Source organism: Blennius ocellaris (genome assembly GCF_963422515.1).
Source record: "Blennius ocellaris genome assembly, chromosome: 3".
NCBI classification, from domain to species: Eukaryota; Metazoa; Chordata; class Actinopteri; order Blenniiformes; family Blenniidae; genus Blennius; species Blennius ocellaris.
This window is the reverse complement of record NC_137652.1, coordinates 13,497,296-13,509,826: the sequence shown is the minus strand read 5'-3', so window position 1 is coordinate 13,509,826 and position 12,531 is coordinate 13,497,296. Positions and strand designations below refer to the sequence as shown.

Genomic DNA, 12,531 nt, shown 5'->3' with positions numbered 1-12,531 from the left:
ATTATTATGATTATTATCACTAACACTCAGCATGTACTCTGCAAACCAAGAGCGTATGTGTGTGATCACACATTACGATGCTGTACGTAGAGTTATTATTTCATGTTGCAGCATTTGTCTCATCATTTGCATCACAACCCTTTGAGGTGGCGTCCATCTAAGCAATCTGTTCTGATCCTGATCCTTAGTGCCCGCATCAGCACACTGCAAGCACCATACTATTGACTCCGAACAAAGTTTTAGTCTCCTCAAAGGGTTTGCTGACATTCCTTTGTTTTCAATTTCACTTTTTTTGCATTTGGAATCAATAGTACTGATAAGAGGCCATGATCAATATCAATAATAGCTGATCTGCTTTACAGTTCTGTTGGCAGAATTGTAAACAAGCCTGCCTGCAGCCAAATGACTTGCTATTTATCTCCATTCAATAAGTAAGCCTCTCTGCTACTTTATCAGAGAGAAAGAACTGGGAATGATGGACATTATGTTGTATATTGCTTGATCACGGCCTCAGCGCCTTAAAATAATACCAGCTTGTGTTTGTGGTTCAGTATTAATTCATCTTTCGTCGTTGTTGGTTCGCTTGTGCTGGTGTGTGTTTATGTTGACGCCATGGGCTCACGCCTTTAACAGAAGATCTAACATCATTTAGGCATGTTTCTGGTCAGCTAAAATTATTATTCAGAATATCAAAGGACCCCTATCTTTCTCATCCATGTGCTGAAGATACACTCCAGAGTCTCCTGCTTTCTCTGTCTGCACCTCCCTGAACGCACGCACGCACACACACACACACACACACACACACACACACACACACACACACACACACACACACACACACACACACACACACACACACACACACACACACACACACACACACACACACACACACACACACACACACACACACACACACACACACACACACACTTGATGGGGTAGCTCTTTTTCTCCTGATGCTGGCTTTTTTTTTTTCCTCCCTCACTCTCCCCTGAAAAGTCTTAACGTCAGCACCAGTCAGCAATGTCACATCATAGAACATGGCTTAGGACTATATGCAAGCTGACACGCACTCATATACACGCACACACCGCAAATATATAAATATATTTTCAACAATGATCTTATGCTGTCACATCACAACAGTCAGGGAATTTTCTGATGCGTCTCTTTAATCCAATAATAATTTCAGGCAGCGGCTGCAATCAGACAGCGAGTTCCAGGTTCAAATCAAAACATTTCACCACACACCTTGGGTACTGCAGGGGGGCTTGGAATGATCGATTATATAATTAGCCTTAGTAATGTGAAACAAAATTATACCAACAGTCCCTTACTCTGCCAGATAGAAATGTGCCTGATTAGGGATGTGGTGTGGTGCTGCCCTCTCCTCGTTAATTATCTACAGCACTAATTGCCAAGTGAGTAGAGTGGGCAGGAGGTTTTGGTTCTTAATAGAGACAAAAAAATAATTGAATTCTCTTTCCTTTTCTCTCTTCCTCTCTCTCTCTCTCTCTTTCTCTCACTCTCTCTCTCTCTCTCCCTTTCTCTCTCTCTCCCTCTCCCTCTCTCACACTTCATCTCTCCTCCTCCCTCACTTCGTTTGGGGAACTGGGGACTCGTTTCATGTATACTAAATTGGCAATTTATTCATGATGAAGTTGGTGGTGTAGAGAGGCTTTGATGCTTTAGGGTGGATTGATGGAGGGAGGTTGAGTATGCAAGGTGGATGCAGAAAGAAATACGAGGAAGGAGGGACCAGAAATTAAACAGAAAACGAGAGTAACAGAAATGGAGTGTGAGAGAAAGAGAAAACAATAAAGGGGGCAGTGAGGAGACAGTGATGCTCAATGACAATGTCTAATTTGCCCTCTATTTATGGATGGTGGGTCAGAACATGGCATGCTGTGAATTTAAAGCCTGATTTAGCTGCAAACTCATCCTGTCAGGGAAGACAAACTCCAACAACAACTGACAGATAAGCCTGCTTCTCTGATGAAAACATTTTCAAAACATGCACTTTCTCAGAGCGCAGCCAAGCGAGTAAAAGAAAGAGAAAAAAAAATCCTATTCTTTCTTCTACTCTTACCCTTGCCCGTACTTCTAACATCCCAACTTTACCATTTTACGGGTTGCTGTGCGTGAGGGTACACATACTGTACATGTGTGCACTCGTGCCTGAGCGTGTACCCCTGTGTAGCTGGAAGTAGTAGAGCAGCCCAGCTCTAGTCTGTCGTCCCACTGCTGTTTACGCTGGATTACCCCAACGCTTCAAAGCATTTCACTTCTGCCCCATTTACTGGGATGTGTGTGTATATGAGTGCATGCACATACATGCTGTGTGTATGCCCACTCACGTGCGCGTTCATACCCTGCAATACGTAGTCTCACTCAGATACACGCTCACTCACATGCACGTACACACACAAACGACACCCTTATCTGTCTCTGCAGAGTCTCTCCCCTCTTTGAAGCCCCCCCCCCCCCCCCCAAAAAAAAATAAAAAAACCTGTCTGTATTTTAGCCCTCAAGTTCTCATACTTGTGGGGATAGAATTGTCACCAACGGCACCAGAGCTCACAGGCACACCCACAAATTCACACACATCTATCCACACACACACAAACATATATATTCTCTCCCTGACTTTCTGATTTGGAGATGTCTGGACCTCAAGGAAATCACAGTCTCTTCTTCTCCTTACCTATCCCTCTCATCCACAGATTAAATCTCAGTTGGAGCGAATTAAATTTCAATGGAAAAAAATTTAGTGAAATTGAAAATGCAAGATAATCACAAGTTCAATAAAAAGCAATGGAAGATTTAATGAGAGGAGACAAAGGGGGTTATCAGAAACACATCAAAGTGGGTGTTTGGGAGCAGCACCAGCAGCGAGAGTGAATAGAGAGCACTGCCACCACTCTGATATCTACAGAACATCCTCCCCTCTGTCTCTCTCGGTTGCCTTGGACTGCTACTGTACAGCAAGTGGAGCAGAATGATGCACTACAATGCTTCCCCCAGCCCCTTGTGCACGCCCTCAATCACTCTCTCTCTCTCTCTCTCACACACACACACACACACACACACACACACACACACACACACACACACACACACACACACACACACACACACACACACACACACACACACACACACACACACACACACACACACACACACACACAGAACTCCTCTCATTTTTGAATGCCAAAGCAGATTCCAGCACACATGCATCATAATCCCCTTCAATATGTGCCTGATACCGACTTTCATTGCACACGTGCCACATATGTATGGCAGGTGTTGATTCCATTTGCACACTCATTACTGGGGCAAGACAACAGGAACAAAAATATATAATAAAGATATATACACTGTGGTGCAGTGGTTAATGCTTACTCTCACCTCCCCGGAGGTTTTGGTGTGGAACTTTTCTGTATGGCGTTTACATGTTTTCCTTGTGTCCGTGTGGGTTTACTCTGGAGATTCCAGTTTCCTCCCACAGTAGAAAATTGAGGTCAGATGATGACTCTAAATTGTCCACAGCTGTGAATGGGAGTGGATTATTATCGAGGGGGATTTCAGCTGGGTGGATGGATGGATGGAGTCCATCCAGTTGTCAATCCTTCTGTTCATACTTTAAACAGACTGGGGTTGTAGAGGGCTGGAGTCTATTCAAATCAAAAAAGGTCAAGAGAAGATTACACCCTGAACACATCACTCTTTCAAAACAGGCCTAAAACTATGATAGACCCACATTAACCCAAAATATGTATCAGTAGTTTTAAATACATGTCCTATGCATCAAATTTTTTTGTTTGTTTTTATGGTTTGAAGATGCCAAGTTAGTGCAAAGTTAGTTTTCTGTAAGGTAAAATCTTCCTTCGTCGTAGTGAAAGGGTTGTGACAGGGCCAGGTTTGCTTGTTTGTGTGTGTGTGTGTGTGTGTGTGTGTGTGTGTGTGTGTGTGTGTGTGTGTGTGTGTGTGTGTGTGTGTGTGTGTGCGTGTGTGTGTGTGTGTGTGTGTGTGTGTGTGTGTGTGTGTGTGTGTGCGTGCGTGCGTGCGTGCTTCTGATCCACCCCTGCGTATTCTGGTTGTTTGCTGAAGCAGTGGATTAATTAGTTTTTGTTTACATGTAGCCCTCCCAAACTCATCCAATATGCATCCCAGCTAATTAGCTGCTAGTGCTAAAAGAGGACATAATATTATCGCATTAGCTTGTTGGCTAAGCACCAGCTTCATGTGTCTGATATACTGTATCTACATGTAGAAATCATCCTCCCCAAAATAAACAGGTAGGATTAGTTCTACTTCCAAAGGCCAACTGCATGTTTCATACAACATGCTGTCAACACTCAGATGAGTCATCATCTACAGTGTTTCTTCTCACTTTATTATCCACAAGCACACACTCACACACATAACGCAGTGCTTGCTGCTGCTATCTTCCCTGCATCCTCCTGGCCCTTCCCTTCTCCTTAGCCCTGAGCGAAAGGGACAAAGAGGAAGTCAAATGGTGGACGTGTGAATGCCAATAAACTGATGTCTCTCACTCGTCTATGCCCTTGTTATTCCCCATTGGAGACCCCATGTGCTTGTATAATGGCACCTGCGCTTCCTTTTTCCACTCTCCCATCCACCCTTCTCAAGAGGGAGAAGCACTGAAAAAGTGAGACATGACTGAAGGACGGGAGTGTGTTTGCAGAAAGGGTGGTTTACAGAGCAAGAGAAAGAGGAAATAAAGAGACAAAAGGGAGTGTGAGATGTGTGTGTTTGATAGCACCTGCATTCGCTCTTCCGCCTCTCTTGTTCCCAGTGGACGCCTGTCACCATGGACTCACTGGACTGTTTTATCGCTCTCTCATGGCTCTCCCCTTCAAACCCCCCCCCCCAACTGTTCTCTTTTCTCTCTGTTTCTTTATCTCTCTCGTGGTCATTCAAGATGTGTGTGTGTGGTGTCTGAAAATAAGGAGGTGATATCTTGAGAGCATAAAGGAATGTGAGCTGGAGACAAAATAAGCATTGTTTCGTCAAGCACATTTCATCTATGCGATCCAAGTCGTCTTTGCTTAATTTGGTCATATTTTTGGGGATTCAAAACTGTTCTGCACGGCTGGATATGACCCAGCAGACGTTATCTGATAAAACTCTAATTTCTCCTCAGACCCTCAAGCACAAGTTTTTCAACTCAAAGATAAGACTTTTGCTTAAAAAAAAAGAGAGAAAGAAACAGGTTCGGGGGTGTAGACACATGGTGATTGCAATCAGCTAATTAGCTTAGCTTGTTTTTCAGAACATCTGTGATGGATTTCCTATCACACCATCCTCATATATAACACAATCTCAAAAGGCTGATAATAAACATTAAAAAGTGTGAAGTGCAACTTTAAAGATATGCATTTATTTAATGCCGTCTGTGTTTTTGTCTGTTATGTCTGCATGGGAATGCCACATTTGCATTGCTAACATTTTTGCCTTGATTGCTGCGATTTATCTCCATGATAAATGAAAAGTGACTCCGTTGTCACTGTTGCATCCCACTGCCTTCAATAGTCAGGGTGTAGCAATGCCATTTACGCTCATTTCCAGATTATCATTGTTAAATGAAAGCGTTAGAATGAGCTTCCCGTGTGTGACCTCTCTGTCTCTGGTGCTGCCCCAGGCTATGGTGGAGACGGTGAATAATTTGCTGCATCCGCGAGCCCAGACGGCATGGAGAGAGCTGCCCACCAGTGAGCAGCTGCACTCGGCGACTCTGCTCCTCGACACCGTGGAGACCGGGGCATTCATGTTGGCCGACAACCTCCTGAAGACCGACACGGTGCAGGAGACTACCGACTACATCCGTGAGTACTTTTTCAGGTTCCTCTCACCGATCAGTCGGTGCTTACAGCTGTCAAAGAGCCTGCCGAGATGCCCTAAAGCAAGACACTTAGAGTCCATTTCTGACGTTAGATCAGAACAGTGGCCGAGAGTTGAAGGCTGCGCCTGCACTGAGCGCGTCCTTGTGTTCAGGTGGAGGATCGTGCTGTAAGAAAAGCATTTCTACACTGTTGTCTTTAAATACAAAGCATGGACTCCAAACTACTCGAGAGAAAAATATTCTTGAACATTCTCTCATTTCAGCAGAGATAGGCTTCTTAGATTTCACAGGGCTTTTCCTTTTACTGATCTAATAACAACGCGAACCATCTCAGGCTATTCAAGATCTTAGAATATGATGTAATATCACAGTAAGAGGCCACATTGACAGCAGACATTGCTGAATCCACTGTCTCAGATGTATGTTTAATAATACAAATGAGTAACAAAGTATAATATCTAACTTCAAAGTATAGCAAAGGTTTGTGCTTTTGTGAGTGGGCAGCCATGTGCGTACAAACTCAAAGGTCATTGCTAAAATGATTGACGATAAAACAAAGAATAATTATATTGACATGAAGCCGAGTTGCCAGGCAGAATTAAAGAAAAAACTTTAAAGGCATAGTCTAAAAGTATGATAAAATAATTAACTAAACAAAAAAAAGACACAATTCAAGAAATTGCTGTGATAACTCGCTGTATGCAGCATTTTGCGTTACAAAACATTTGAAGACATTTCAAGTATAGAAAAAATTGCCGACATATGAAAGAGAATATGTTGTGTTTTTATGGCTGCCACATTTCTTTTTCCACACATATTCTTTTTTCAAGAAGCCTTTAAGAAATTCTGATTGACGTAAATAATGTAAAATGCTGTGAATTTATTCTCTCAAATGAATACATTTGTGTAGATGGATTTATAAACCAGAAAGATTTAAAATCATGGGCACAAAAGAGACAACCGTCTACGCCTCTGGTGCACTTTGAAGCCAGAGTTACAGAGCTACAGTGCCAGAGACCATGCCTATTTTTTCTTCAGGGTCGAAGCCATCACATTTCTCGTCTAATAAAATGCAGAGGAAATGCTGCTGCTCTTGAAACAGACACATTTTTGGCTTCCTTTTTTTCCATTTATTTTCCATATTTTTCTTTTCTCCACTTGTAGGCGGAGTTGACAAAGCAGAACAAAGCTACTTATTGTGGCGATGTGCACATCACGTTCCTCCTCTCTCCTTTTCCTCTTTCTGTCATCCGTCTCCTGGTTTATCGCTGTTCATTTCATCACTGGGCCAGGGAATGATCGAGTTTTCACCAGCGAATGAAATCCCTTTTTTTTTGGGGGGGGGGGGGGGTGTTCATGTTTCTACATAATGATGGTGATGTACATGTGGGCCAGTTTCATCTCCAGCCAGTCCGATGGTTTACACTCACTCGTGTTCCCCTTAGTTATCCTCCTGTTCACTCCCTTTTTGATTTCATGTTTCAAAGATTTTCCTCCAAATCATGTACCCCCCTAACATTACAAGGATTCACTGGGCTTCTGTGTTACTCAGTGAGAGACAAAAAATAACATAGAGGAGGAGCTGAAGAGGAGAGATGATAAGTAAAGAGGAAGACTGGATGAGAGCAGGCTTGAGGGTGATGGTGGAATGTCAAATGATGCTCTGAGGGATTTTTTTTTTTTTTTTTTTTTGCTCACTTTCACATCAGTGAGCAATTAAATTACAGCTATTTAAGTCACACAGCGTGGTGATACCATTTCAATATTTTGCTTTTGGTGTCAAAACCAGACAGCCAAGGCAGTTCAGATTTCTGCCTGACGTGACTTCCTCATGTTCCTGATGAAGCTGAAGTACATGCATCCAGCACAGTTTTCACCTTTCTTAATTTCTGACTAGTTTCTCCTCCAAATTAGCTGTTCCATAACGTGCTAGATAAGCATGGTTGCATAAGCAGTCATCAAGATGAAGGCCCATGCTTTTGTGAGCAAATTGAAACAGAGTCGTCTTTTTGAGAGCAATTTTTTTTTTCCCTCCACACTCCTTTCCTTTTTCGTGCCGTTAATCTTCCCTCCCAGCTAATCCAGTGGGCAGATCCTTGGTGATTATCTCTCCCCTTTATTCATAACCGGCCCCATACAGCCTGTCATCTCTCGCTTTCTTCTTTTCCGTCCTTAACTTCTGTCTCTCTCCGATTTTTCCCTCGCCACCGTCGTCCTTTCACTCCTTAAGTCCCCCTCTTTCTTTCACTAAAGTGTGAGTGACAAGAATAAATTATTAGATGCATTTTTAAAAAGCCTCTGCAGCTACTGTAAAAAAGATATTATTGTGTTCGATTGTGTGTGTGTGTGTGCGCGTGTGCGTGTGTGTGCGTGTGCGTGTGCGTGTGCGTGTGCGTGTGCGTGTGTGTGTGCGTGTGCGTGTGTGTGTGTGTGTGTGTGTGTGACTACGAGGCGCAGTATTAGGAAGACAAATAAATAGTGTTATTATTAGAACCAAAACAGTGATTTGAAGGGATAACACAGCGGTAACAGCGTGCGTGTGTGATAACGTTAATGAACAAGTGTGTTTCTTAGGAGGAGGACTGTCATGACAAGGATGCTTTAATTAGATTAGACTCAGCATGTTTTGATACCCCGCTGATATGTGTGGGTGTGGATGCCTGCGTGCGTGCGTGCTTGTGTGTGTGTGTGTGTGTGTGTGTGTGTGTGTGTGTGTGTGTGTGTGTGTGTGTGTGTGTGTGTGTGTGTGTGTGTGTGTGTGTGTGTGTGTGTGTGTGTGTGTGTGTGTGTGTGTGTGTGTGTGTGTGTGTGTGTGTGTGTGTGTGTGTGTGTGTGTATATACACTTAACTTGAATGTTTAGTTTGGCGAGAGACACTTAACCAGAGTTTTTCTTTCTTTCACAGTATTTGCATATCAATGTCTATGTTTAGGTCTGCTCCCCCACTCTGCTGCCATTTCCCACTATGCCTCAGTATCTGTGTTTTTAGCCTTAACTATGCTATTCTGTGAGAAAACATAGTCTTCTTTCTATCTTTCCCCCCTCCAGTGCTCTTCTTTCAATATATCTGCTCATTTCCCATCACACCCATTCTCCCCCTGTGACTACCTTCCTTTTTTTTTTTCACCTCCTCTCAGCTCGGCTCAGCTCCCCAACCTCCTCGACTTCCTCTCACATCCTCCTCCTCTTTTCCCTCCTCACAATTCCATCTGTGTTGTCCTTGTATTGTTTATTTGATCGGGGAGTTGTTTTCTACATGAAAGCAGCAGTCTAAATCACCAAATCACTCAGAAGCACAAGATAGCGATACACCAAAGGTATAATTAGTCCTTAATTAGAAACTTTATCTAATACATTACACGGTCTTAATCAGGAATGTGCTAACCAACCCGGATAGTGAAATTAGATTCCCACCATATAAGAGTGGCTGTCTAATCTACCTCAATGTGTTAGGCCAGTTGCCTGGAGACATTGTTACCTTTTTCAGTACAAGAACTCACATTATTTCACTTTGATGCGTGTCAGCTTTTTCATTTTCTTTGTTTTGGAAAAACGCTCCTGGATTCACGCTACTGCTACTGTGAAGCACTTAGTGCGAGAACATACTATTACAAGAGTCCTTAAAGCAAAAAGAGATATAAAGTGTCGTGCCCTGCCTTGACATTGATGATATGTATGTGTGTGCATGTTTGTTGCAGAGCTGGAGGTAGCCAGGCTGAGCACGGATGGGAACCTTGCCGACCTGACATTCCCTCAGTCAGAGCAACATGGAAACTCCATCCAGCTGTCAGCCACCACTCTCAAACAGCACGGCAGAAATGGTAGAAGAGCAATCTCACGTTTACTCTCTCTCACTCTCGCAACGGAGCACATGACCTCTCTCCCCTCTCACTCTCCATCTCCATGTCTTTCCCACTCATAGTGCCCCCATCCCCCAACACATACACACACACACACACACACACACACACGCACACGCACACACACACGCACACGCACGCACGCACGCACGCACGCACACACACGCACACACACACACACACACACACACACACACACACACACACACACACACACACACACTTCACTTTCTATTTCCGCCATCATGGTTCAAGTCGACAAGTATAAAGTTTCGTGTCACTGTGTGTTTTCCTACAGGTGAGATAAGGATGGCGTTTGTCCTGTATAGGAACTTGGGTGCCTACCTGTCCACAGAGAATGCCAGTGTTCGACTGAGCAGCGAGGCCGTCTATCCCAACTACTCAGTTATCGTCAACTCCCCGGTCATCACTGCATCTATTAACAAGGAAAGCAATAAGGTTTACCTGTCTGAGCCGGTGGTCTTCACTGTCAAACACCTGCAGGTACACAAAATTAACTGCTATGTTGTTTTTCTGGCCATTTCAAAGCCTGCTGTTTGTCTTTGTCAAAAGCATCCATAAAAACAACACTGTACTGTCTTTGTATTATTGCAAGCGTCATTCTTCCATGTCACACAGTTCATTGTTGTCCAAAAAACAAACACATGTTCCTTTAGCAAAAACGAACATGGGCACTGTTATTTGTTTAGATTCAATTTCACACTGTTACACTGCTGTAAATACTCACCAGAGCGCCAAATCTGTGACTCAACAGCTGGAAATAATTACCAGAAAATCAGCTATTTACTTCTGTTTAAGTAAAGTTTACTCAAACTTGCAGTGCGTGGCTGTTTACTAAAATGACATACCCTTTAAAAAGAAAAATACAAGATCACCTTGTACAAGATTTTTCGTTTCTTTTGAATTGAGCACACAGAAAGAATAATGCAATATGTTGCTCTGCAGCTCTTGTTATTGATGAGTCATATTCTTTATTAGTTAACATTAATATGAGTAGATTTCGCTAAAATTCTGACTTTCAAAAGTCGATCTCGAACAAAAACTGTGCCAGTTTGATTTGAATTGTCGCTTACGCATTCTAACTCAAATTTGTTCTCTCTGTGTTAAAAAAGTCAAAAGCCTGAAATTATTTCAGTCTTCTTTCAAAGATTTGTGGTGATGTTTGACAAGACTTGGCTTCACTGACTTTCACTTAACCCAGATCAGCTCTGGCATGAGGCAGCACTTACAGCCCGAATTGCTTATTGCTTCATAATGTATGAATCGGGATGGTCTGCACCACAAATGTATTTTGTGTTGCTCATCCAACAAGCAAATGCTTATCCAGTTGGTGATCCAGCTTGTTGGCAGCAAAGGAATCCTCAATGTTGCACTTGCTCTTTTTGAAAGAAACTTCACCAGTCCAACACACACAGTTTCATCAGTTTACACAACACAGGCATCTCCCACTCTCCAGAATCTCACACAACAAGCATGGACGCAGCACTGTCACCTCCTGCCATGGCTCCATGTTTGTTTGTTGCTGCACTCTCGCATTCTGTCCCTTCTGTTTGTTGTTTTGTTGTCGTGTGTGTGTTTGACTCCCTCTTCATGTTTCTTCCTCTCCCTCCTCCTTCCATCAATTCCTCCCACCATATTCACACTTTTATTTGGCTCTCCAACCTCTCCATGTTTCTACCTCCTACCTCCCCCATGACCAAGTAACTATTCTCTAAGTGCTCCTCCTCCTTTCTTGGTTTTTTTTTGTCTCTCAATTCTTTTTTTCCCTGTCTGTCTGGGTTTTTATAAAAAAAATTCTCTCTCCTTCCTCCAGCATTCGGAAAAGAATTTCAATCCCAACTGTTCGTTCTGGAGTTACTCCAAACGCACCATGATGGGATTCTGGTCTACGCAGGACTGTCGTCTCCTGGCCACCAACCGCACACACACCAGCTGTTCGTGCACCCACCTCACCAGCTTTGCCGTGCTCATGGCCCACGTGGAGGTCAAGGTAGAGAGTTACTCAGCTGTGCTTTTCGAAAGAGGGATAGGGAACATTAAGGGGTCAGTTATTCATCATTTGATTAGCAGTGGCGGGCACACAGCCATTGAAAAGAAGTAATGGATGCAGGAGACAAATACTACAACACCGATAGTGTTAATCATATCAGGGAATATTTTTACACAATTTTTAATTGATTTGTCAGGTCACATTATCACATTGTCACACTGGAAGGCATTTCATTATGATGTGTAATAAATCCATAAACCACAGTGGGATGTGGATAAATACACGATTGTCCGACCATGTGTGGGATAAGTACATATTGTTTCTATCTATTGTGATGTTAAGACCAAGTTTCTTTGCACAAATCGCCTCTTGTGAGTCTGGATACTGACTGACACCCATTCTCTCCCTCTGGGCCAGAGGATGTGTGTTACTTCTAAAGAGGTCATGGTCAGAGCTGGCTTGGCAGCCCCGTGTGAACACAGTGTGAGGGTTTGAGCAGTAGATCCATCACAGCCGTGCGATGTTGAACATTGCTCTGCCTGCCAGGTTGCAGGACACTGATGGATAGAGCCTGCACACCTGTGCAACACAGCGTAACACTGTGGCCCTGAATGCTCAGCGACACACAGCCAGGCTCACATCAGTCAGGACGTTTTTTTTTGGGGGGGGGGTTCTGACGCTTTCCTACAGTATGTTTCATCATCCAGTATGACTCATGTATGTTTTTAGCAAACCAAGGCTAAACACAGTCATAGCTGCTGTACTGCTGTCCACTCAAGCTTGTCT

At 43.3% G+C, this 12,531-nt stretch overlaps 1 protein-coding gene across 1 annotated transcript in view; it reads left to right on the top strand.

The window, feature by feature from the left end:
* adgrl3.1 (adhesion G protein-coupled receptor L3.1) overlaps window positions 1-12,531 on the top strand; it is a 119,941-nt gene that overhangs the window by 83,510 nt on the left and 23,900 nt on the right. The window contains exons 12-15 of the mRNA XM_080520590.1: window positions 5,675-5,858; window positions 9,573-9,695; window positions 10,033-10,238; window positions 11,569-11,745. Of these exons, the coding sequence (XP_080376716.1) occupies window positions 5,675-5,858; window positions 9,573-9,695; window positions 10,033-10,238; window positions 11,569-11,745 (690 nt within the window). The remainder of the gene's footprint in view (window positions 1-5,674; window positions 5,859-9,572; window positions 9,696-10,032; window positions 10,239-11,568; window positions 11,746-12,531) is intronic.